The sequence below is a fragment of the Salvia miltiorrhiza genome, chromosome 8 (genome assembly GCF_028751815.1).
Source record: "Salvia miltiorrhiza cultivar Shanhuang (shh) chromosome 8, IMPLAD_Smil_shh, whole genome shotgun sequence".
NCBI classification, from domain to species: Eukaryota; Viridiplantae; Streptophyta; class Magnoliopsida; order Lamiales; family Lamiaceae; genus Salvia; species Salvia miltiorrhiza.
Window position 1 is genome coordinate 25,840,698 of NC_080394.1, and position 27,957 is coordinate 25,868,654.

General features: G+C 35.2%; 1 protein-coding gene across 1 annotated transcript; it reads left to right on the top strand.

The window, feature by feature from the left end:
- Positions 1-27,948, top strand: LOC130998243 (uncharacterized). The gene is made up of 4 exons (XM_057923674.1): positions 1-415; positions 1,018-1,070; positions 24,207-27,347; positions 27,940-27,948. The coding sequence occupies exons 1-4, from the start codon at positions 1-3 to the stop codon at positions 27,946-27,948; spliced, it is 3,618 nt and encodes a 1,205-aa protein (XP_057779657.1).
- The last annotated feature ends 9 nt before the right edge of the window (positions 27,949-27,957 follow it).

Here is a 27,957-nt window from a genome sequence, read left to right on the forward strand (position 1 = left end):
ATGGCTACTAACCCTGGCAGCATGTCATCACTTTCGATATTCTCCGTCGAGAATTATTCTGTATGGAAGTTTCGAGTGAAGAACTATCTCTCTGCACAACATTGCCGAATGTGGGAAGTTATCACCCACGGACCAATCATCATCTGGACAACCGAGCATATCAGAACCCCCAAGGCTCCGTTTCCTCGAATATTGTTGAAGAGGGAGGTGGTTGAAAAGCAATGTGTTATTATGGAGAAGTTTGAGAAGGTGAATGCCGAGGAACCCCCACTTGAGGCATTGCATGGAAAAGATGAGAAGAAAGTTGTCTCTCCAAAGAGAAAGTTTGATAAAGATGAGACAATTCCATTGGCAAAAGAGTGTGGTACTGGTGCACTTATGCCTACGAAGCTACTACCGAAGAAGGAGGATCCAGGTAGCTTCACAATTAAGTGTGAGATTGGAGAAAATCTCTTTCCAAAATATCATGTGACTTAGGGGCTGGTGTCAATTTGATGCCCCTTACTATTTTTAACCGATTGGGAATTGGAGACCTCAAGTCGACCCCCATGGTGCTTCAAATAGTGGATAGATCAATGACACATCCTAAAAGCATAGTTAAAGACGTCTTGGTGAAGGTTGACAAGTTTGTCTTTCCTACAGATTTCTTTATTCTTGACAGTGGAAGATGAGAATCCTCCGTGATTCTTGGACGATCATTTTTAGCTACAGGGCGAGCTTTGATGTGCAGAACGGAGGAATCACCTTTGGGTGAAGGATGAGCACTTGACCATGCCGCCTTATGACTCTGAATAAAGGCTCAAGTTTCCCAAAGGTAAGCATGCTTCTTCGTCCAGTGCTCGAGTGGGTCGTTATGTTGTGTCTGTTGTGTTTGATGTTCATTGAGACCATGAGGTATCATCGAGCTTTAGATGTTAAATTAAGCACTTGTTGGGAGGTAACCCAACATTTTTCTTGGTTTTATTTTCTTTTTCCTTTTCTCTTTGTTTCTTTTTATTTTTATTTTGTTTTCTGTAGAAGATGCAGATATTGAGTCTCGTCCACACCACCACCCTCGAGCATGGTATTTTGTGAGTAGTGACACTTATATTTTTTAGGGTTGTTCGCTATTATTTTCACCACGCCGCAAGTATACGGTGTAGTTGCAATATAGGGAAGCAAGGTCGTATCCCACAAGGATTGGTGAATTTAAACTTCTAAATATTATTAATGAGTTGTTTTCAATCTATTTAGACAACCAAAGATGAAGAGGTGTTGAGAACTAAAACAAAGCTAAATAAAGCAAGTAAATAAAATAACAACAAGATAAACTTAGTTAATAAATTGGGGAATGACTCGAAGGAAAGTTATCCTAGGGACTAGATTTCGATGGATCGTAATGAACTTCAATCTAAAGCAATATTAATCTTGATATGGCCTACTTATCTAGGGCGATCTCCCCACTAGTTTTAGCCCTCTCCCGGACGACTAAAACAGTAGATTATGGGTCATAATTGACGTCCCCGGTCAATTTCTAACCTATAACTCCCAAGAGCACAAAAGATCAACAAGCCCTCACCCAACTCTCAACCTCCCGGTTTATTGAAATGATATGTTTCAAGCTCCTAATCTATTGTAATTATCCTCTCCCGATTCAAATCACAAATTAGAAATGCACAAAAGGTGGCCAACCAATCATACAAGAGATAAATCTAGGGCTTGAAAAGATAACAATAAGCACAATCAAGAAATAAATATTAAACAAAGAAATCAATCCATTACAAATCCATCTAATCTAATCCCTAAGATAAGAGATTTTAGCCAAGCATATTCATAATAAAAACAAATCCCAAGTCATAAGAAAACATAAATAAAGATATAGAGATATAGAGATTCATAGACAACTCCTATAATCTTGATCTTCAATCATGTAGTCTTGATGAGCTCATTTCCAAGTCTTCCCCTTCTTTCTTTGATTTTGGTGTTGTTCTTGTGTGTGGAAGAAAGAAAAATGGTAGAGAATGGAGGCTAGGGTTTGGAATTGGAGAGTTGGGGAAGATGATGGATGTGTGTGATGTTTGATATGAGAAAAGAGGGGAAATATGGAGTTTTGGGCTAAAAATCACGCAAAAGGCGGATCCCCGCGGTCACGGCATGAACCGCGGTTGAAAACGCGGCTGGAAGCAGGGGAGGCTGTGGTCATGGGCCACGGCCGCGGCTCGGACCGCGGGTGACTGTCAAAAACGTTCTGGACTGCTCTGGAGCAGAGGCCCGCGGTCGGGCCCGTGGCCGCAGCCCGGACCGCGGGTTACTGGGCAATTTTGGAGCAGAGGCCCGCGGTCGGGCCCGTGGCCGCGGCCCGGACCGCGGGTTCCTGGGCTTTATGCGCTGTCCGCTTGTTCGGCTCCGTTCTCCCTCGTCCGGACTCGGATTTGGTCGCCGTTTGCGCTCACGAATTCCTATCGAGACGTACTTCGATCTCATGTCTTTAAAATCCTCCAATTAATCCCTGATTTTCCCTGAAATCACTCCAAAACTACACCAAGGAATCAAAACTCAACAAAACTCAAAATTGGGATACAAACACATATTAGCAATCTATTCATGGGGGAAAATGACAACAATTCATGCGATATTGAGGTACGAAAACCATGTTTGTCAACCCCCCCAAACTTAAAGAGTTGTTTGTCCCCAAACAACAAAGAGAAGAGAAATAAAAGGTAACAAACATGTGAGAATGAATTGATGTCATTTCAAGGGCTTCAAATTTTTTCAAATGAGTATCACAAGTAGATGTGCATTTCAAGAAATCACAAGTGTCAATGAGTTCAACATTAGAGCCTTCCAAGCTTGAATCCTCACAAAGGTGGATGTTTCAATGATGCACTCAACTCTTAAGTGTTTAGATTGGACGTGTTTGCACTGAAATTGAAACAATGAATGCAATCTACCATAAGCTTGCCATTTATCCTAACTCTCTATACTTCAATGTGTTATAAATAATGATCAACAATGGCTTTCATAAGGTTGTAATGAGGGCTCTTTGGTGAGGTGAGGTGTTTTTAGGCAAATGACTCATCCCACAATCTATCAATCACAATGAACAAGTCAAATTCACCATTTCTCTTTTCTAATAAATCAAAAACCAATATCCCCACTTTTCTTCTTTTTCACCCAATGAATACTTATCAAGACCATGATTCAAAAGGCAAATCACTCCCCTTTGTACTATTTTATTCAACATTCATTTTCATTTCTTTTTCTTTCTTTTTCTTTTTTAAGCTCATAGGGGACTAGTGATTTTCACTCAATCAAAGCTTGATAAGCAATTTCAATCATTTCCCAAACTTTTTCATCAAAGTAACCACTAACAATCTAAGTTCTACCCATCATTGGTTAATTCAAAGAAAGGCTATAAGGCACAAAGAGGGTAAACTAGGATCGCATGAGAATTTGGACACAATTTAAGTCAAGTGGCTAACAAGGATGTCCTTAAATCACTTCAATATTAACAACACATCTACTTTTATTTTCAAGAGAGGACTCATGGCAAGTTCTAGAGACCAACATACATGCTCAATCGATTTACACTCAAGAATAAAGTGAGATTGTAATTGGATGACAATCAATGGCTCAATTCTCACAAGCTCATTTTATTTGCAAGTTCTTTGAGGTAAAATATTTAGCTCATTTGTCACAAGTTCAAACTCTACATGCAAAATCAACAAGTGAAACACAACAATTTATTTTCAAAAGCAACATTCATATCATAAGCCCAACACACATTTCATCCAACTCATGTTTTTCAACAATCAAGCTCAAAAACAAAAGACAAGAAAAAGCTCAAAAACAGAGACAAAATCTCATTATTCGAAAACTAAACTAACTAAATAAATAAACAACGGATAAACGAGATAAGTAACCCATCTTCACCCTCCCCCCAAAATTATTTCACACAAAGGAGAAATAAGTTTGGATGAAGGAGAAAATGGTTACCTGTCTCGTACTCACAAACGAGGTGGAGGCTTAGGCGGTGGCCATTTCTCATCAAATTTGCATGCTCCATCTGCCGCGACCCAAAAATAGGGTGGCTTTGCAATTCTTTTGACATCCCGAGCGTCATGGTAATCTCGTTCACCATCTAGAGTACCACCACACTCAAACAATTCCTTATTAGACAAATTAAAGTGAAAATCAAAAGATGAAGATAAATAAAAGTGAAAGAAGCAAGCCTTCATAGAATCGCCCATGTCGAGGTAAGGATCGACAAAATTTTTGACTTTGCATTCTTTAAAGCTTGTGAAATCTTCATCTTTTTGGAATTGTAGAGGTTGTGTTGGAAAAGTTGGGCTCTCGACTTCAAGGGGTTTGGAGAATTGATCCTCATCTTCTTCAACTTCTTGAGGCTCTTCACTTGGCATAGGCATTGGTTCCTCATACAAGGTTTCATTCCGTAGGCTAATCACCATGCACAAATCATCAATTCGTTTTTGATTTTCCATAGTGGTAGCTAAAGACCTCCTTTGCTCATCTAGCATAACCTCCGATTTTGCTAGACTTTTTTCTATCCAAGCTTGCGTAGCTATGAAGCATTGTAGGAGATCGTCTTTCGAATTCGATTTCTCCTCTTGATAGTATCGATTTCTCCCTTGGAAGCCTTCTTGAGTTGAATAAGAATTTTCATAATTACAACTATTGAAATGGTCCTCATACTCCAATGGTGATTGCCACTCCATGGCATTGCACCCCATGTCATAATACTCACCATAGGAAGGTGTTGGTTGGGAGGCTTTTTGGATCATTGGTTGCCTACAATTTCTTTTGGCTTCTAAAACACGCAACTTAAGTTGCATCATCGCCAATTGTAGTTGGAGTTCCTCAACCAACTCATTCCTTCCATCATCCATTTAATTTCTTTTTGGTGCCACTTCTTCGGTTGTGCGGCAATTTTCTCTAGCAAAAGTAAATAAACATATAAATAAACAAACATAAAAACAATATCTAAATTAGATCAAAATAACTATTCATAATATCAAAAAGTAAAAACTCAACCAATCCCCGGCAACGGCGCCAAAAACTTGTTCGCTATTATTTTCACCACGCCGCAAGTATACGGTGTAGTTGCAATATAGGGAAGCAAGGTCGTATCCCACAAGGATTGGTGAATTTAAACTTCTAAATATTATTAATGAGTTGTTTTCAATCTATTTAGACAACCAAAGATGAATAGGTGTTGAGAACTAAAACAAAGCTAAATAAAGCAAGTAAATAAAATAACAACAAGATAAACTTAGTTAATAAATTGGGGAATGACTCGAAGGAAAGTTATCCTAGGGGCTAGATTTCGATGGATCGTAATGAACTTCAATCTAAAGCAATATTAATCTTGATATGGCCTACTTATCTAGGGCGATCTCCCCACTAGTTTTAGCCCCCTCCCGGACGACTAAAACAGTAGATTACGGGTCATAATTGACGTCCCTGGTCAATTTCTAACCTATAACTCCCAAGAGCACAAAAGATCAACAAGCCCTCACCCAACTCTCAACCTCCCGGTTTATTGAGATGATATGTTTCAAGCTCCTAATCTATTGTAATTATCCTCTCCCGATTCAAATCACAAATTAGAAATGCACAAAAGGTGGCCAACCAATCATACAAGAGATAAATCTAGGGCTTGAAAAGATAACAATAAGCACAATCAAGATATAAATATTAAACAAAGAAATCAATCCATTACAAATCCATCTAATCTAATCCCTAAGATAAGGGATTTTAGCCAAGCATATTCATAATAAAAACAAATCCCAAGTCATAAGAAAACATAAATAAAGATATAGAGAGATAGAGATTCATAGACAAATCCTATAATCTTGATCTTCAATCATGTAGTCTTGATGAGCTCCTTTCCAAGTCTTCCCCTTCTTTCTTTGATTTTGGTGTTGTTCTTGTGTGTGGAAGAGAGAAAAATGGTAGAGAATGGAGGCTAGGGTTTGGAATTGGAGAGTTGGGGAAGATGATGGATGTGTGTGATGTTTGATATGAGAAAAGAGGGGGAATATGGAGTTTTGGGCTAAAAATCACGCAAAAGGCGGATCCCCGCCTCTTCCCCGCGGTCACGGCATGAACCGCGGTTGAAAACGCGGCTGGAAGCAGGGGAGGCCGCGGTCATGGGCCGCTGCCGCGGCTCGGACCGCGGGTGACTGTCAAAAACGTTCTGGGCTGCTCTGGAGCAGAGGCCCGCGGTCGGGCCCGTGGCCGCGGCCCGGACCGCGGGTTACTGGGCAATTTTGGAGCAGAGGCCCGCGGTCGGGCCCGTGGCCGCGGCTCGGACCGCGGGTTCCTGGGCTTTATGCGATGTCCGCTTGTTCGGCTCCGTTCTCCCTCGTCCGGACTCGGATTTGGTCGTCGTTTGCGCTCACGAATTCCTATCGAGACGTACTTCGATCTCATGTCTTCAAAATCCTCCAATTAATCCCTGATTTTCCCTGAAATCACTCCAAAACTACACCAAGGAATCAAAACTCAACAAAACTCAAAATTGGGATACAAACACATATTAGCAATCAATTCATGGGGAAAATGACAACAATTCATGCGATATTGAGGTACGAAAACCATGTTTGTCAAGGGTTAATAGTGTTTTATGTCCTGAACTTTCAGCGTTTTCCACAAAATGTCTTGAACTTTTATTTTGCCTAAAAAACCCCTTTTTCCATAAAATGTCCCACTATACAAAATTCGGTGACACAAAGATGAATTATCTCGCCGAAAGAAATATTTTAGGGACCACCATTGTTAGAAAATCATATTGGGAACCACCATTGTTGAAAAACGCTGAAAGTTCAGGATTTTTTATTATATTTCCGTCACCAAATTTTGTATAGTGGGACATTTTATGGAAAAACTGAAAGTTCAGGATTTTTAGAAGAAAATAAAAGTTTGGGACATTTTATGGAAAACGCTGAAAGTTCGAGACAAAAAAACACTATTAACCCTATCTTTTATTTATTCTTCCTTCCAAACTTATTTTTGAACATGATGTTCTGTAATAAGTTTGAGGGAGGGGGTAGATTAGATATGTTTATAACTTTTATCCTTTTGTTGTTTTTTATTGTCTTATTTTGTTTGGCTTAGTTGGAACTGGTTGGTGTTGTTCTCACCATTAGATTTCTAGTAAGATGCTTGTGAGGATTTCTGTTAAAAAAAATAAAAAATTGAGTTCTATTTTTCTTGATAATTTGAGCATGAATTGAGCTGATTTGCACAGCTTTATTGTGATTTTAGCCTTGACTTTTAGACGTTGAATAAACCTGTGAGATTTTGAGTCATAATATGCACAATTTATTAATCTTTGTTTACATTGTTGTCATGCAAGTGGGTGAACTTCAAGAACTTGCCATGATTTCTGTGTCAATGTTGTTGTTGTTGTGCCTAGGATTAGAAGATGATTTTAGGTCATGATTTATTAGTCATATTTAGACCCAAACATTGTCCTTAATGAGAAATATTATCTTTTGTTATCTACTTTGAGCCTAATTAGTTTTTATTCTTTTGCCGGATGATAGGGGGTGATGAAGTTTATGAAAATCTTGGCGTGTTAAATAATGTTGGGGGTTGAAAAAAAAGTAGAGATGAAAAGTGTTACTATTCACTCTTATAAGCTCTAGAAGTTTTGCGGAAAGAAAAGAAAAAAATGTAAGAAAAATTGTTGAAAAAAATAATTGTGAAAGTCGAATTTACCTTGAAAATTGGTTTAAAATCGACTTTATTTGGATATAAGCTGAGAGCATAAAAGAGCGTTTAGTTCTGTAATACTGATGATAAATCCCTTGATTTGATGTGTTAATCGTGACATAGTTGGGATCATGATGGAATTTATTCCATTGATTTGTGAAGTTATAAGGGGTTGTTCTTAATTTATTTTTGAGTCACTTAGCCTAAAATTTTCCTACCTTAACCAATGTCCCTACATTATTACTCAAAGAAAAGACCTTTTTGATCTTAGTTTTGAGTCTTGACACACTATTAGCGATGGAGATCATAGACAATTAGCTAGCCCATGGTAAGTGATCCACATTGCATTAAATTTCAACGAAAGTATACATGTCCCATTCCATCAATTGCGAGTTGAGTGATACACATACTTGTGAGATTCAATTGTTTGAAATGTCAAGGTTGATTTAGATTGTGCTTATTGATGATTTTTGTGCCTAATTGTTGAGGATTTGAGGATTCTTTCATTCTATTTTTTGGAGGCATCGATGATTAGAAATCTACCAATTCGTGTTATTGATTGTATTCTTCACATTATTCAAGGACGAACAATGTCTTAAGTTTGGAAGAGTTGATAACACAAATTTTTCTATGATTTTTAGTGTTCTCATGATGTCAATTTTGTATAGATTAAGTGTTTGATGATTGTTTTTTGCTTAAATTATTTTATCTTGAGAAATATGATAGTTGCTCGTATTTTGATGAAATCTATATAAATATAGAAGCTGAATTTGGAAATATGATCTTAATTAAAGTTGTATATCATCTCGATACGAGTTCGTGGGTGCAAATGAATTGCAAATCGGTGTTTGAACGAGAGAGATATGACCGAAACAAGAAAGTCGTGCGAAGTAGTGAATAGTGGCCGTCGAGATTTTGCAAATTTTTGAAATTTTATCAGTATTTTTGAGTTCTTTACTGTATTTATCTTGTTGGGTCCCAGAGGGGTACTGCTGGTGTATGGGGGAATACACCAGTAGGCTATTTTTTAAATTGAAAACTGAAATTGAAGTGATCAGCGCGTGTAAGATCACTTTGAGAATGGGTTAAGACTGATACTGATAATGACTCAGTATGTTAACTTCAGTATGAAGAACTAGTCCACAAATTGAAGTTCAGATAGAGTTTCAGTCTTATACATTTTCGAAATCAGAGACGTGTTAGAAATTCTACTGATTATCCTTAGACTGATCAGTTGGACTGATAACACTTGAGCGGAAGCAATTTTAAGAAATAGCCTTTAGTGAATTAGATTATCAGTTTTAGGGTTTGTCCTTCGGAATATCAGTTTTTAGAGTAAGTAGGGTTTGTGCACAGATAGTAACTGAAATACTGAAAGTAGTAAATAACACAATGATTTTTACGTGGTTTGGAATAACGATTCCTACGTCCACGGTCAGTAGATCACACTGACAATCGATTCAACTCGTGCTTACTAGTGCACAACAAACCTTGCTTGTGCTTACGGGTGCACAACAAATCTAACTCGTGCTTACGGGTGCACAACAAACCTTACAACTGAAACAATCATTTTAGTGCCAACACACTGGGTTGGACTTCTCTGTCTTAGCTTGCGGGTGCTAAGTAACCAACTGTTTAGCTTGCGGGTACTAAACGACCTAGTATTCAGACAACTGTCTCATATACTCTCTCAAACTCTCTTTTCTCTCTCTTTGAAAAGGGTTCAAATTTCCAACAAGGATTACTGAGAACATGCTCTCAACAATCAGATTCTAGGCTAAGGATTCAGAAAGTATATGCCTAGAAACGCTAAGAGAATGTATGTTTATCAGGTGAACTAATAGTTACAGCAATGGTTATTCTCTTCTTCAATTCAAGCTTGAATGTAGTGAAAATGGCTGGCTCTTTAGTTCGACAGAGTTTCAGCTTTATGCGTTGAATCGGTGAAGAATGAGGTTGATCCTTGAGCTCTATTTATAGGCAGCGTCTAGAGAATAGATCCGTTGGAGGAGGTCCTTCTTCATTTTCTGCTGTTGTGACTCAGATTTGAATCTGATTCAGGTTCTCAGTCTTCGGTCTCCTTGAACTGAAAGTAGGTACCGTCCTTGCTTTCATAGGAGATGGTGTTGCAGAATAAAGCAACACGAAATGGGAAACTCTGCACTCTGAAGGACGATTCAACATATATCTATATTAAATGCAACTTGTAATAGTAGTTAGCAGCTTACTTTCCATGTGGCTATATTTGAACTGAGTGAAACATCCTTAAACTATAAAATCAGTCCGGATCAGGAATCAGTCCGAGGTTTCTTCTGATATTCTACTTCAGGATCAGTCAGTGCTTTATCTGACATGGCGTGTATCAATGTATGCCTAACACTGATACTTAAGTAAGAGTCCTTCAGTTAAGTCAGTGTCTTGATTCAGTTGGTCTTCAGTCTTCGGTACTTCAGTTTTCAGTCTTCCGATCTTCAGTCTTCGGTACTTCAGTCTTTGCCTCTTCAATTTTCAGTCTAACTAGGAAATGAACTCAAACGCATGAGTTCAGAAAAGCTCTAGACTAAAGAAAGACAAAACTAAGTATTTTGGGATCATCAAAACCAAGGATAGGATATTTCAATTAATGCCCCAACATATCCCTTGTTATATAGGTCATTTTCTTGACCTCTCTTCACCTGTCTTCACTCATTTTTCATATTTTCTTTAGTTTTTAGACTTAGAACTTTATAGTTTTCATAGATTAGATTAGATTTATTTTCTGCAAGATTGAAGATTCCAATTGCTCATCCTGAATTATTTTCGAGTTTTATCAATTTTATTTATTTCAACTACTTTATTTTCTATTATGGCTTTTATTTATTTATTTATATATGGCTAGTTTTGCAACTGATTTTAAGGTTTGTACATATGATGATGGGTAAGATCCTCATCAACGCAAGACACTATATTCAACAGTTATTTTTACGTGATATTTATTGTTATATACGTAGAGTGAAACTAACGGCGCAGGTAGAAAATGAATATAACAGGAATGAAGGAGAGCTCACCCCAAGACAGCGCAAATTTAGAACCTAAACCAAGAACAGAACTGTGCAGCACTATAAGGATCTACCTGCGTAACCCCGCGGAGCTCTATCATTGCAGCCGTATGAAGTTACACCTGCACCAGACCATGAAAGAGAGTTTACACAGAACAAGAGCATGCGCAACCCTTCATGAAGATACCTGCGCAGTCCAGTAGTCCATTAACTACCTCCTGATAAAGGTGAACAAAGCTGCAAGTTCGTTAGAGAAAGGACAATCAAGAATGATAGTGACACCGGAGGATGTCCGTGCATGAAGAGTGCGTGCGGAAGAGAAAAATACTATTATGCCCTTCCTTTATATTGCCTATAAATATTTTGTCCGCCATTGTAACAAGGGATCTTTTTCCTATCTCTCTTTTCACTGGAATATAACAAATACTTCATATCTATTATAATTGTGCTCCAAGAAATTAAGATACCTCTGGTGGATCGATACTTCAGGTTTTCCTTCTTGTTCCTTACTATGATTTCAATATTGGTGAGTGTGAACTTTATCAACATAGTTGATTGAATATGTGTATTTAATTTATTGATATCAATTTACCCTCCAGGTTGTGATTTATGATTCCTGGTGCCTGTTTTCTTATGAATTATATGGTCAATAGTTTGCATGTCTAGCTGTTCAGTTTGAGATTTAAATGTGATAATTGTTTAGCAGATTCAAGAATGTGTGATATGATTTTAACTTTGAGATCTAGCGGAGATAGGTGGATCATAGGAAGTTATTCTTATGTGAATTTGGGAGCTAGTATACTTTTACTTGATACTTACAAGTGATAGATAGTAGTATATTAATCTACTGTCATAGATTGCTTTGGCGAGAATATATGATGAGTTTTGCGATCTTTCATCAGGACTCGATTAAACTAGTAGTTTGGATTAATAGCTTAATCATGTAGATTTAATTAACAAAATTGCATTCTCTAGGATCGGTCTTCTATTTACTTAATTTTTATCTATTTTATTTATTTCTTTTGTTTGGTGTAGTTAGTTCTTCTTCATATTTTTGTTTGCTTGGATATTGCAGTAGTATTTATTAGGATTACTCATTGTGTTTTCGCTTATCACTCCATGTGGATACAATACTCGGTTACTGTTCATGCTTCAATTACACTATGTTAATTGCAGTATTTTTGTTGCTAATAAATTAGTGATTTACGCCTCGTAGGCTGACTTCCATTTTTCCTTCTTCGGAGTTTAAGATTTACGTCGAGCCAAGCCTTTAAATCGGATGTCATCGATTGATCTCCTAGTACTTGAAGAATTCATTGGTTCTTCAGTGACCTTATAAACCGTCCTGCTGATCCTTCAGCTCACTCACCAAATTGATTTCCTGTAAACATAAGAAGCACGCTCCCTAACATTTGAGTTGTAGTCTACAAGATAAATCTTTAGCATATCATCATCAATTTCTGGGGTTTTGACATCTTAATCAAAACATCATTTTCCCAACACTATGCGTACATTCGAGAAAATAAGAACTATTTTTAGTCGTAAAGATCTACGATGAATTCATAACTTTATTGAATGAATCTAGTCTAAGGTCTAAATTCAATATGCGACAAAAATCTATTTCTTTAATTCATAGTAAAAAAATTTCAAAAAAATTATAATGGACTCATTTTATATGATAAGTTAAATAGTAATTATACAAGCTACACTGTATAAAATAAGTTCACCATGAAACATTATAAGTTCACTGTAAAAAAATATGAATTAAAAAAAAATGAATTATTTTTCACCTACAAAATTCTAAACGAATACCATCAATTTATTCAATAAATTCATGAATTCATTGCATATCATCACGATTTGCCTCAGGAGTGAAAATAGTTCTTATTTTATATGATAAAAACACCTCTATCCAACATTGATGAAAACACTTCTTAAAATAAAAATAAAAATGTTTTTCAATGTACAAATTTTATGTAGAACACGTATGAATTCATCCAACAGGATTACGAATAGTGAAAAATAAATTTTTGCTACCTTTTGGATTCGAACTCAGGACCACGAATTCATCCAATAGAGTTACGAATCAACCGTAGATCTTGATGATCTAAGGGCTGAAAGTTGTTTATATTTTATATTTTAATAAGTGTTTTTATTTTAGGCCTCCCCTAATATATATATATATATATATATATATATAAAATAAGAACAATAATTGATCATAGATCTAGAGTGAATTGATGGTCAAGATTAGATTTTGCTCACTTGACGAAATTCGTAACACTTATACTTACTACTCATATGTTTTTTTATGAAGGATAAAATAGGAATTGAAAGTTTGACCTTTTCGTCTCCAACCATTCGGTTTCAAGATTTGCGCCCATTAATTAGAAAATTTAGATTTTCCGTGATTGATTCATAAAATTAAAATACTAGATTTTTTTGGTATTTTCAGAAAAATGAATTCGCATACAAAGAAATATTATTTTATCCTCTAAAACAACATTTTTTTTTGAATCGTGCCCTAGGAATCGTATATTTCGGGCATCGTTACGAATTGGAAGTATTTTTGTTACGAATTATATTTTCATGTAATATGGAAAATTTTCATTCTATTTTACGAATTAGAAGTATTTTTATTACGAATTATATTTTCAATAACAAGGAAAATTTTCAGTCTATGCACGAATTGGATGTACTTTTGTTTCAAATTATATTTAATACTTTGAGAATTTATGCGTCCAACAGCTTTTTCAGTTGTTCTTGCAGGGCTTGAACTTTTTCCGCAGTAGCCATCTTATCCAACTCAGCTTGCTTCTTCTAACTCTTGAGATGGCGACAAGTAGCTTCAATTTCAGGATCAAACTCTACGAGTGGAAGACCCTGAGATCTTGTGTTCATGCGCAACCTAAACAATCACCAACTTCAAATTAGATCCACAAGTAAAGAGGAAAAATAAAAAGAAATAAAAAGAAAAACAATAAACGCCTGAAATACTGCTCAGTTCTATAAGAAATATTAAAGAAATTTCTAATCAGTCCCCGACAATGGCGCCAAAAAAGTTGATCACTATTTTTATTAGCAATAAAACCGCAACTCACACAGCGCAATTGTAGTAACAAATAGTAAGCCAAGTATCGTCTCCACAGGGACTGAAAACCGCAATAACCCTAGATATTCCCTAACAAACTACCATTGTAGACAGGCAAACATAAAAAGAAGAAGATTTAACTAAAGCAAAATTCAAATGGCAGCAAGTAAAATTCAACAGGAAAAATCAAATTATGACAACGACTGATCCTAGGGTAGTAAATTCATTAACTAAATTCACATAATAAATCTATTAATCCTATTAATCAGTTTAATCCAGTAATGAGAGACCACTTAATTAATCAATTATTCTCGCTAGAGAAGCGAAGATTGTAGTTTAATAAATTATCTATCTCCGTCAGGTCTCAAGATAATCTACTAACTCCCAATAGCTCCTAAGAATAGCTCTCGATGATCCACCTATCTCCGTCAGGTCTCAAGGATAAAATCATATCATACATTCCTGAATCCGCTAAATAGTTATCTCCGTCAGGTCTCAAACCGAATAGCTACACATGCAAACTATTGATCAGACAATTCACACGAATTCAAGCACCAGGAATTATGAATCATAAACTAGAAGGTAAATAAGTATTAACAAATAAATCACATGAATTCAATTAACTATTTACAAACCTTAGAATCAGATAAGAAAACTAGCAAGACATATTGAAATAAAACAGAAACATAATTAAAAATAATGCAATTGTAAAAATTGAATTAAATAAAACTGAATGAAAAATCTTGAATCTTCAATCTTCGCAGAAATCCAATCCAAGCTCTAAAAACTAGAAAGCAATAATAATCTAAAGCTATGAAACTGAAAAACTAAAGCTGGGAACCCTCAATAGGTCAAAAGAAGACCTATATATAGTACCAGGGTAAAACATAGAGTTTGAAACCCAGAAGAACTCTAAAAAATAGAAAAACGCAACAGACTCAAAAAAATGCGGAGGAAACGGCGCCCTAATCGGCGACCACCGATCAGGTCGCCAAATTCCTTCACAAAAACCACCAAATTCGGCGCTCGCTGAATTCCTTCCTCAAAGCACAAAAGTCCTCCAGGGTTATCGGCGGCCAACTCGGCGGTCGCCGAATTTGCTCTTCAAACATTGCAAAATTGGCGGTCAACACCTCTGATCGCTGAATTTCTCTTCTTCTCGATTTTAGCTCAATTTCTTCGTCTGTTCTCGATTTTCGGGCTCGATTCTCCCTCATATATTTCATTAGACATATTCCCCATTCAACATGCTCCAAGAAACACTAAGTCCTGCATCAAAATAGCCAAAACTATACCCAAACGTGAAATCACGAAATGATAAGAAATAAACTCTAAACGATCACACAATGTCCATAAGTTTGACATAAATCACAAGATATAAGCCATAAAAACTATGCAAAATGAATGTTTATCAGCTGTGCTGCCCCGGCGTCGCCAAGGAGCGGCCGACGAAGACGGCGATGGTGAAGACGGCGGTCACGTGGACGCTCGTGGTGGCGATCGCCGCGCCGCCGTTGGATCTGCAGATCTGCATATCGACAATGTAGTGTCCGTAGAAAATACTAATGAACATACTAATGTTAGTAGAAAAACAAATGAACATACTAATGTTCGTCGATATGTTCGTAGGAAAACAAATGAACATACTAATGTTCATCTATTATGTTCATTGACGGATCAGGTCCCAAAATGGGAAGAGAGGAATTTCCGAGATTTGTTCAACGTGATCCCAGATTTCAGTGGAATTGAGTGGACATATTTGCCCTTTTCGGATTAAATAAATGTAATTAATCAATATTTAATTACTTGAAAAATCAAATCAGAAAATTATATGAACTATTGATTGAAGTGAGATGAATGACCTTGATTTGATTTTTATTTTTTATTTAAGGGAGTGGTCTTCATTAAATACGACCATATATATATATATGGTACTAGGATGTGAAGTGTTCGCGGATCCAAATATCAACATTGACACTACGTTACTGGGATGATGGTTATAGATAGTGTCAATGAGTAAAAATAATAAATGCTACTTTGTTTAATTTAAGTTATTAGATATTATGAATTTTAGATTTTTTTTAGTGGAATTTTAGATTCTTTTTTGAATGGTTGTTTTCAATGGAGTTGAATAGTAGATGTTGATTTTTTTCTGTAACATCAATAATTTAAATATAAATCTATTCTGTATAATCCATATGGATTCATATTCAGTGCGTACAATTATTTTTGGAAAATAGAATGTGTGATATGGATACCTCATAAGATTTGTACAATTCATAGCGTATATCGTAAAATTCAAGAAATATATTGTTACAATTCTATAGCCTCCAATTTAAGCCACCAAAAAAAATACAATATTTGTATGATGTGGCATAAAATACAATATTTATATGAGTCATTGCATTATTTGATGATGTCGTTCCTAATCCTGAATATATGCATTCGTACAAACATTCGTGATTATGCAAAAGATGCAAAAACAAATTAGCTATGTATTTCTTCCATGATTCCAAAAATACAAAAGGTTCAAAAATTAACTAATTTTAAAATTATAAAGCGGTAAACATGATTTGACACAGTCAAATTATTTACATATTTCTTCGAGAACTGTCATATAATTTATAAAATTTTAAAAGTCCGTAATAGTCTGTGAATTCGTAGTTAATATTGTATGAATTCATATTTTTTGAAGATGCAGTTCATCATTGTCCTAAATAAATTCATTTGTACCATACTACCATTGTTCAAGAAATTTTAATAGAGTTCACAACACATAACCATGGCCCAAATAATACATACAAGAATCTATTATCTTTGGGTAACATATATATTGCTTCATATGTCCCTTATTTACCGAACAAAAAATATATACAAATTACATACTTTCAAATTTAAATATCGGTACCCATGATTTGTTAATGAATAATACTATGCATGTTTCTTCGAAAATTGTCAAGTAATTTAAAATAAATTTTACACTCGTCGACATAATATGGATCTATGTCAAAGATTGTATGAATACGTACATAAAATATGTTAATTCAATATTGCATGTATTAATTACATAAGTATCAACACTATTATCTATAAATTAATAATACTAATGTACTATTAAACAAGAAAAGATGATGAATAATAAAATTTAAGAAGAATAGTTGTTCGTACCTAAATTCTCTATCTTAAGCGTGTGAAAATTTATAAAAGATTGATGTTTTGTTAATTTACGTTTCCAAAAAAACGTACAATTTGATTAAATATGAAAAATGATACTACACTTTATATTTAATTATATAAATTCATAGTTCATTAATTGGTTGTTCAAAATCAAAAGTCTCTGACCTTAGTTTAGAAATTTTGATTGATTGTTTTCGAACGCTACTATCACATCACATTGGTCAATAATCAATAGTATATCCTAGCATCCTTACACATTTAGTTACTTGAAAACTACATATCCCCTCCATTCGTAAAAAAGTGTTGTGTGCTGTAGTTTGAAGGAACACCAATTTTAACATAATATTGAAAGATATATTTTGAGTAAATAAAGTGCCTGGCAATATATGTACTCAATTTTAACAGGAGTATTTGGTTTGAGTAAAAATTCATAGTAATTAATAAAATAATTTAATTTAATTAAATATTTAATTGGCATGATTCGACGACGAATAACTCGACCAATATTCTAATAATTCAATTGAATAATTATTTATCATCTCAAATTTACATGCATATATAATTTTAATCATCCTCGAAACTTATCAATTTCATCTGTCTCATTCATCAAACCAAACACTTAAAAAAAATTATGTTAGGGTCTCACAAAAAGTTTTCAATATTTTAAATATTAGATATTTAATAAATAACATGTGTACATAAGATTATAAATATAAAAAGATTTACTTTTTTCGTCGTCCCCCAAAATATCTTGCTAGTCCATTTTTGGAAACAATTCCACTAACTATTACTCTCACACATTTACACTAATTGATTCAAATAGACCAACATTTTTTATTTTAATTGGATGATTAGTCACTATCATCATTTTTTTTTTAATTGGTGAGACCTCTTCTCCACTCATTAAATACACAACTAACTTTTATTAAAACTCGTACCGCCTCCACTTAGAAAGATGTTTCAAGGACGGATGATGATACCCAATTTACTCTTAGTTTTATCACATTTTTCACCACTCTCAATACTAATTACAACATATTTCTGATACACTTAATAACTTTTTCTCCACTCTCAATACACTGAATAATATTTTTTTCTAAAATGCATGTCACTTCCTTTTATAAAGTTCTTTCATGAATGGAGGAAATATTATTATCGGTGTACTAAATTGATTAAAAAAAAACCACCTTTTTGTGAGTATATATATATATATATATATATATATATATATATATATATTATTTTAAAGGGGAAATGGTTGCAGCAAGATATATCAAATCTGCCAATCCAAGAGGGCTAGGACTGAAAATTTTCAACCCGATGAAAATTCCAACTCAAATAGCCCGACACTCGATAGGGTTGACCCGAAATTAATCTGAAATCCTATAAGGTTGACCCTAAAATAATATGTTCACTTGATTATATGGAAATTTTCTTATTATTTGATTTTCAACTTCATTGCTTTGCTTATGAAAATTAGTATTATAAGATATTTTTTCCAAAATTAGTTTATGAAATATATTTTGATTCAATATTAGAAAACTATACTTATCATTTCTATATTTTTAATACAATACTTAACATAAAATATCTAGATGTGAAATATTAAAAAATGATACTTATTTAATAAAAATGTTGCATCTTTTATCTCTAAAACTTGCATATTAGTAATTATGTTAGTCGATGTTGAAATATTACTTACATATGTGTGTATTTATTTATTACAAATATAATATTATCAAGATAAATATATTAGTTATTTTTAAAAAAATAAATTTTGGAGTTCAATTAGCTCGATGGGCTAGCTCGAAACTCGAACATTTAAGATTAAGATTAGAAATTTCTAATTCGAAAAAAATTTCAACCCAATTGACCTACACTCGAATAATCCATAATTCCAATAGAAATAAGCTGAAACTCTCGATGAGTTGACCCGATTGACATCTCTACGAAGTTACATCCCCTAGGCACAAAAACTGAATCGTTTGGTGGGCCACAAGGCAACAACCTGGACGTAGCCAACTAGCCCAACTTGATGAGAACAAGGCGACCCCATTTCAAATCCAACTTGCTACGTAATTTGAATTTTAATTATTTGTTGAAAAGTACTCTCTCTAAAAGTCAATAAACTGGTCCAATGGTCTACTCACGTGCCTCCTTGAAAGCAAAGTCGGTCTTAGATCATAATATTGTTCAATTTTGTTATATTTCTTGTTGAAAATATCATTTTATATTTTGTAGAGGCAAAAATTGGAATCTATTTTGGACACATGAGTAAAAACAGGTAAGCTTCAGAAATACAAAATATTACTTCATCGAATCTGTTAAGTATATTCGTGTATGAGTGGATTAAAATGATATCATCTTAGGGGGGTGTATTCGTTGTGGATTTCCACAGACTTTAAAAAGTCCATGGAATTTAAATTCCATAGAATTCACATAGATTCCAGACGACTTTCAAAGAATTCGTGGTTGGATTTCACCCCGATTTTCACTGATTTTCGAAGACTTTACGGGATAATTCTGGAATTGAATTCCATGAAAACCAACGCCCGCTGAGTCCCAGCACCGCTGGAAACCCAGCGACCGCTGGGAATCCAGCGAGCGCTGGAAACCCAGCGACCGCTGGGTTCCAGCGAGCGCTGGGAATAAATTATATAATGTTATTCCCAGCGAGCGCTGGGAATAAGCAACATTGTTTGAAGTTGAAGCATGAGGATTATTGATTGCCTCCTCTCTGCCGAAACTGAAAGCCAAGGCATGAGGATTACTATGGAATAAGTCAAACTTTGAATCAACTGACTTCTCATTTTTTTGCGGTTTATGATGGTCATGGTGGATCTCAGGTGCATGTCTCTATTTATTGATAATTTGTTTCTCATCTACGAGTAATGTTTACTTGGAGCATAAACTGTGATTATTTGTTATCAACATGAAGCATTCGGCCAGCGCTGGACACCCAGCGAGCGCTGGGTTCCAGCCAGCGCTGGCCTTATGATATATATATATATATATATATATATATATATATGAGCGGGCGTTGGGGTGCAGCGGCCGCTGGCTTCTTGGCCGCGGGCGCTGGAACTCAGCGCTCGCTTAAAACTTCATGGATTTCAATTCTCGTGGTTCTTGGTCGGATTTCATCGTGTGTATTTTTTGGATGAAATCCATGAAAGTCATTCCGGATTTTAAGTCAATAGAATAACGAATACACCTAGATTTGTATGGATTTTAAAAAGTTTGAAACGAATACACCCAGATTTATATGGACTTTTAAAAGTCTTGAACGAATACACCTAGATTTCTGCAGACTTTTAAAAGTCTGGAACGAATACACCCAGACTTTTAAAATCCATAGAAATCTATTAAACTCCACAACGAATACACCCCCCTTAGTTTACATCAAGTCTCATTTCGTACAAGAGTGTGACTCTTTAATTATTAAAAATAAATTAACCGATTCTAATACTATTATGGCTGGCACAATTATATGCAGTTGTAATTAATTACTTACATTAAGTGGACCTAATTCTCAGCGATAATGTCATGTTGGTAGACATAATTCTTAGCGTAATACTAGTGGATAAACCTAATTTGTAGCAATATATTCGAAGAGGTAGACCAATTTTTTTAGAAGATCCTAGTAGCTAAATTAACGAATTCTCACTGTATAGTTTCTACTAGATAGACCTCATTTTTAGTAGGGGAGACAACTACTATAAGTTCAACAGTAAAATCTGAGTTTGAGGGTTTTTTAGGACAGTAACTTAGATTGATTTGGAAATTAGGATAATAATTTTTGGACTTGTAAAAATAGGACACTAATTTTTTTTTAGAGTAAAATAGGACACTAATTAATAAGTGTTGCATCCGCAGGACATTTTTCGGCCAATTATCGGCCGAGAAATGTCTTATTTTACGATGCTTATTAATTAGTGTCCTATTTTACTCTTAAAAAAATTAGTGTCCTATTTTACTCTTAAAAAAATTAGTGTCCTATTTTTACAAGTTCGAAAGTTTTTGTCCTAATTTCCAAATCAACATAAGTTATTGTCCTAAAAAATCCCCTAACTCGTAAAATCTGATAACAAATTGAAAAATGTTAGAATAGTAACAAAAATTTAGTAAAATTTTGGCTCCCTTTAGAATTCGAACCCAGATAAAAAATTTCCCCTTTCAGATAAATATCAGTCATAAGATACAATAAATCAAGCATATATGGGATCTCATTGGAACACTCTCATAAATATATGTATATATGAATGAGATTGTATAGTATCCAAGCATTAGGTAGTACGTAGTACCAATTCTAGATCACATATTTTGTCCATATGACGCACCAAGAACATTCCAAGGCATTCCAAAGAAAAATACACGCGAGGGTAAAATTAGAATAAATTTTTATTAAAAAAAAAATTATATGTTTTTTTTAAGCTAACAACATGTTTTTCATGCATAAGTTCGCATATAAAAATGCATATTATTGCACAGAAAAATGCATAACATTGTACACAAAAATGCATTGCATTTTGCAACCGCTAAGGTGTTTCTCGCTACTGATCCCCAACCCTCTCCCGATCGACTTTTTTTTTAAGCTAAACATATTTTTTTGCATAATTTTTCACATAAAATGCATAGCATTTCACACAAAAAAACTATTACATTGTACACAAAAATGCATTGTAATGTGCGAACAATTAGGTACCTCTCATCGCTAATCCCCCATCCCGTCTGAACCATGCATAAAATGTATGTATTTTTGTGTGCAATGTTATGCATATTTGTATTTAAGCATATATATGCATTTTTACGTACAAAATTATAGATATAAGGGTGTTATATGTATATTATAGATCCTAATCACTCTTACCAAACGAGCCCAAAATAAATTAATAGTGAATATATTAGGAGAGGTGAGTATTATCTCAAATAGATAACATATACTACTATAGAGTATAGTCAATATTTATTAGTATGAATGAAAACTAAATTTTGAATATTCCAAAACTATTGATTTGATTTATATCCCATTAAAAATATAGGATTAATTTATTTTAGTAATAAAGATAAAACGATTTAATCATACATATCATTAATCATAAACATCCTCTTGAGTTATTAAAAAATGAATGTTGTAATCTTGTGACAACTTCTTTCTAATAATATTTTATTTTAATTTTAAAAAAGAATGTTATATTTTACTATTGTTAATGGCATTTATAAAAACATAATATTGACCTGCACGACTATAGCTTCCAATTATGAAAACTATAGAGTATCTAATAAAGTATCAGAATTTCACGAACTTTATTAAAATATACTATAGTATTACATTTTAAATAAAATTGCAGAAATAGTATAAAAACATTGCACCTAATGGACTGGATATTAATAATATCGAGTAAGTGGCCCATGATCTCCTGTATGATAACCATATACTATAATTTAAAAATAAAATAATATTACAATTCATTGTATTTAGATGATTGAGTCATATTTTATGTGGACCGCGATGAACATTTATATTTAATGCAACATCCACGCAATTTTACCACGCGCGCGTATACAAAAGTGTGAACAAGCATGAGTGTGTGTATGGTCAATGTACGTATAATAATTTATGATCTTTATTTAATGAAAACAACAACAATAAATGATACTCCCTCCGTCCTATGAAGCAAGACCAAGTTTTCTTTTTGGTCTGTCCTACGAAACAAGACCAGTTTTTAAAACAATAATGATATTTGAACACCAGGTGTACGTTACACCTGGTAAAAAATCGGTTTTTTACTTGGTTAGAGTGTGGGCCGATTTTATGGATTTAGTATATTTACTGATTTATCCTTGATTTATTCTATCCATTTTCTTTCTTTTTTTCTACCATTTTATCTACATTTTTTCGGCCATTTGTTTCCATTGTTTTCGGTAATTAGTTTGTTTCCTTACGTGTTTTTTATATAAGCCTTTGTTTATTTATTTTTATGTTTTTATTTTGGGAAATTTTATAATTTATATAATTCGATTTTTTTTTTATTTTTGTTTGGTTTTTATTTTGATTTATTTGTTTTTAAATTTAATCATTGATTTGTTACCAATAATTTAGTGTTTCTTGTTATAATAATTCTAGGTTTGTTTCTAGCTATTTTTTTTAAATTAATATTATTATTTTTTTCAAAAATTATTTCTCCTAAATTTTGTGTTTATTTGTTTTTTATTAATTTGTTTCAACTAATTTTGTGTTTCTCCTTAAAATAATACTAGATTTGTTTTTGGATATTATTTTTTAATTTTTTCGAAAATTAGATTTTTTTTATAAGATAAAAATAATATTATTTATTCTTATCTAATATAAAATTATGTTATTATTTCGGATATTTATATTGCTAAAATTTTGTTATTTTTATTTGTTTCCACTAATTTGTTTCCTATTATTAATTAATTAATTAAATTTTAGGATTTGTTAGGATTTGTTTTAATTAGTTGAAATTATATAACAATATACTTGAAGACCATATATTATAATATAATATTAAAGTCGAAATAATTAAACTCAACATTCATCAAATTTAATTATATAATTGAAATATTATTTAAGTTGGAATAAAAAATAATATAATTATTATAAAAAATTTAATCGATAAGAATTAGTGATTTTGAAAGAAAAGAAAAAAAAAGCAATACGTGAGGAGGTTGCGCGGTAAACTTTATAACATACACTTGAAGACAAAGTAGTATGTTATAGTATTATAATTGATACAATAACAAAAAAATTGACTACCATAGTGTGAATAGCAAAATTCAAATAGTTAATCTAAAAAAATCATATACTTGAATAATAATTTAGTATGAAACGCGATATAATAATAATAAATAATTATGGATAGCGCAATAAAGTTGAATTAATTAATTGAAATAAATTAGTTAATTTGAAAATTAAAAATTAAATAAAATCAATCATGAGTCATGAAAAAAATGAGCTTATATGTCTTGCTTAATCGTAAAAAAAAAAATGAACCATGATTGTGTGAGTAAGGAAGTCAAAATAACTAAACTCAATGCAAACAAGTTTAATTGATAGTTGAAATTAATTAGTGAATTTGTAATAAAAAAGAATGAATCATATGATGGGATTTTGTTTCCTGAACATGTGGAGTTCTCACTCTGATTTTATTCCAATGGTTCAGCGTTCTTGGGCTCCTGTTGTTGACACGAACTGCCCCATGGTGCGTATGATGCACAAGTTGAAACGTTTGAGGAAAGAGCTCAAAATGTGGAATAAATCCACTTTTGGGAACTTCAACACTTCGCTTGAGGAACTCTATAATAAGCTCTCTTCTCTTCAGGCACATATCGATAATGTTGGCTATTCTGAGACGCTCTTTGATCAAGAAGTTGAGCTTGAAGCCTCTATCTCGGTCATGCTCTCTCAGCAAGAGAACCTACTTCGCCAGAAAAGTAGAATTCGATGGCTCCAGGATGGCGATCGAAATACAAAGTTTTATCATAACATGTTGAGAATGAAGCGCGCTAGCCATACTATCAAGCATCTTGAGATTAACGACGTCCTGGTTGAAGATCATAACACTTTGGCGTCTCATGTGGAAAACTTTTATAAATCTCTTTTTGCGGCGGATATCAATCCTGGGGCCGATCTTTCGTGGATTGCTAATTATATCCCCAGTAGCCTCACTTTGGAACATAAATCGGCTTTGGTTACTTGTCCGACTGCGACGGAGATCAAAGCGGTGGTCTTTGCTATGGACAAAGATAGCGCTCCCGGCCCGGATGGCTTTGGAGGTACTTTCTATCGTTCCGCTTGGGAAATTATTAAGCATGATTTCACTTCCGCCATCAGAAGATTCTTCACTCATCATTATCTCCCTTCGGGTCTCAATTCCAATACTCTGAGCCTTCTTCCCAAGAAAGTTAATGCCAAGGTTATCTCTGACTATCGGCCCATCGTTCTTGGCAATTTCTTTTTCAAAGTTATTTCCAAGATTCTGGCGATCCGACTGAATGCTGCTGCTGCAACCATAGTCTCCAACAACCAATTTGGCTTTATTTTGGGACGTTCTATTCATGAGTGCATCACTCTTGCCTCAGAAGGGGCGAACTGCATGGAGAGATCTTTACACGGCAAAAACATGGTTCTTAAAGTCGACATTCATAAGGCCTTTGATACGCTTAGATGGGATTTTCTTCTGTTCGTGCTTCAACAGTTTGGCTTCCCCAATATTTTCTGCTCTTGGATCAAAACTATTCTCAGCTCGGCTCGCATCTCTATTCGGTTCAATGGTGCTCTCTATGGCTATTTCGAATGCGGTCGGGGAGTAAGACAAGGAGATCCTTTGTCTCCCATTCTTTTTGCCTTGGCGGAAGATGTTCTTAGCCGTATTTTTCTGGATGCTGGTAATCGGGGTTTAATTGCCGGCATGCGTTTCTCGAGATCTTTGAGTTTCCCTTCTCATCTGCTTTACGCTGACGATGTGCTCCTGTTCTGTCAGGCCTCCAAGCGTAATTGCATTATGATTGACTCGATTATTCAGCTCTATGCCACGGTCTCTGGTCAATATTGTAACAAGAATAAGTCTACTCTTTACTTCGGGAAAGGGGTGTCGCCCGGGCGACGTTCTACGCTCCAACGGATTTTGGACTTCAACATTGGCTCCATGCCTTTCACATACTTGGGAGTGCCTATTTTCTCGGGTCGACCTTCTTGCGCTAAACTTCGACCTATCTTTGATCGGATTCTTGCACATTTCCCTAGGTGGCAAGGTAGTCAACTCTCTATGGCGGGCAGGCTCTGCTTAGTTTCTTCTGTTATCAACAGTGCTGCGGTACATAGTATGCTGGTTTATAAATGGCCGGTGAAACTTCTGCATGATCTTGACAGAGCTTGTAGATCGTTCATCTGGACTGGGAGTACTATGAAGAAACCTTCTTTTTCTGTGAGTTGGATCAGAGCTCGTGCTCTGAAGGAACATGGCGGCATTGGAGTCAAATCTTTCTCTGACATCAATAATAGTTTCATGTTTCGGCTAGGTTGGTATATTCTGAACATGAACAGCTTCGGCTATCGGCTGCTTCGTCAGAAATATCTCACTCAGACCATGGATTGGGCTTCCCAATGGGCGAGTTCGTCGATTTGGACTGGTGTTAGAAGGACGATTCGGGAGATTGTTTCGGATACCTTCTGCACGATTGGCAATGGAGATACGATTTATTTTTGGAGAGATAATTGGCTCGGGTATCGGCTGATCGACAAACTTCATATTCCGGAGTTCATGACACCCTATTTCTCTCAGAAGATTTCAGACTTCTTCTTTAATAATAAGTGGCACCTCACTTATAGTTTTATACAGTCTTTCCCGCGCATTGCTCTCGACATCATATCTACCCCCATTCTTGGATTGACGGACGACAGATCCTGGATACACTCGGGTTTCGGGAACATTACTGCTGCTTCGGCCTTTGCTCACATACGACCTCAGTTCCCTAAGGTCGACTGGGGATCCTGGATTTGGGCCCCTTTTATCCCTGCTCGACGATCTCTCTTTGTCTGGCGCACTATTGTTGGCAAGCTCCCTACCTTTGATATGAATCGCCTCCTTGGTTTTCAGGGGCCTAACCGATGCCCTTTATGCTCGGCAGCAGAAGAGACGATGGATCACGTTCTGTTGAACTGCTCATTCTCGGCTTCTATTTGGGCGGATGTCTTTCGTTGGTTTTTGATTGAGCAAACTTTACCGTTGGACGTGGGCAGCATGATTCGCTTCTCTATCCACCAGAATAACAGCAAACAAGTTGGCAATTTGTGGAAGGTTGGGGTGGTCTCTCTCCTCTGGAGTCTCTGGTCTCACCGCAACAACGTCATACACAACAATTTAGCACCGTCGCGCCACCTCATTCTCAAGCAGGTCCGGGTTTTTCTTTGTGAAGCTGCCAACAATTTCGTCCTTGGCACTATGGCCAACTCGGTTACTGATCTACTCATTCTTAAGAATCTTTCCATCGCTGGTCAACCCAGGAAGCCTTTCTCCTTTATTTACGTTGCTTGGCACCTTCCCCCGCCGTCTTGGATTAAAGTTAATACTGATGGCTCGGTCCGTGAAGGGAGGATTCATGCGGGGGGCGTCTTTAGGAATGCCTTCAACGACGTTCTTGGTTGTTATCATTTTTCAGGCGGCCATGGGGTTGCGTTCGAAGCAGAGCTTTTAGCTATTATTATTGCGATTGAATCTGCACATCGCGCCAAATGGGAGAGAGTTTGGTTTGAGTCGGATTCTTCTTACGTGGTTCATCTTCTTCAGTCGCTATCTGAGACGGTTCCTTGGAGATTCAAGCCTCGGTGGCAGCTTGCTCTCTCCAAACTCCATTCTTTCACGTGGCGCATTTCTCACATTTTTCGTGAGGGCAACAGATCGGCGGATTTTTTAGCTTCTCAAGCTTCGGAGGAGGGTTTTTGGCCTCATGCCATTGCTGGTTTAAATGATTTTGTCAAGGAGGATGTTTCTATTCCCTATTTTTCTCGTTTCGCTTGATTTTTTTTTTTTTTCTCTCTTCGTTCTGGATCGGTTGTGAGCCGGGAGGCCTAAGGGTAATGGTTCGGCCGGAATCCTTGAGACCTCCTAACTCAGCTCTGTCAACCTTGGTCCTTGACGAGTACTCTTTTTCCTCAGCTATTATGAGGTTTTAACGAGGCTCGGCCCTTAGTTTGCAGCTTTGTGCTTTCAAGGGTTTTTGGTTCTCCATTGTTGTTTCTTTTCTTTTTAATAAAATCTTATTTCAGCATATGATGGGATTTTGCTCGAAAAAAGTATATAACATATACTTTATTAAAATCCATATAATAATAAGAAAATGAAATGCTATAGGGTGAGTAATGAGAAAAAATTATTTTAGATGAATCATATGCAGGGATTTTGATCGTAAACC

What these genes read in the sequence shown, in the direction of transcription:
- LOC130998243 (XM_057923674.1), top strand. Translation starts at nt 1, where the DNA reads ATGGCTACTAACCCTGGCAGCATGTCATCACTTTCGATATTCTCCGTC. An exon ending in ACCGAAGAAGGAGGATCCAG is followed by an intron (nt 416 to 1,017) that starts GTAGCTTCACAA and finishes TGTTTTCTGTAG; the next exon opens with AAGATGCAGATATTGAGTCT. An exon ending in ACCCTCGAGCATGGTATTTT is followed by an intron (nt 1,071 to 24,206) that starts GTGAGTAGTGAC and finishes CCAATGGTTCAG; the next exon opens with CGTTCTTGGGCTCCTGTTGT.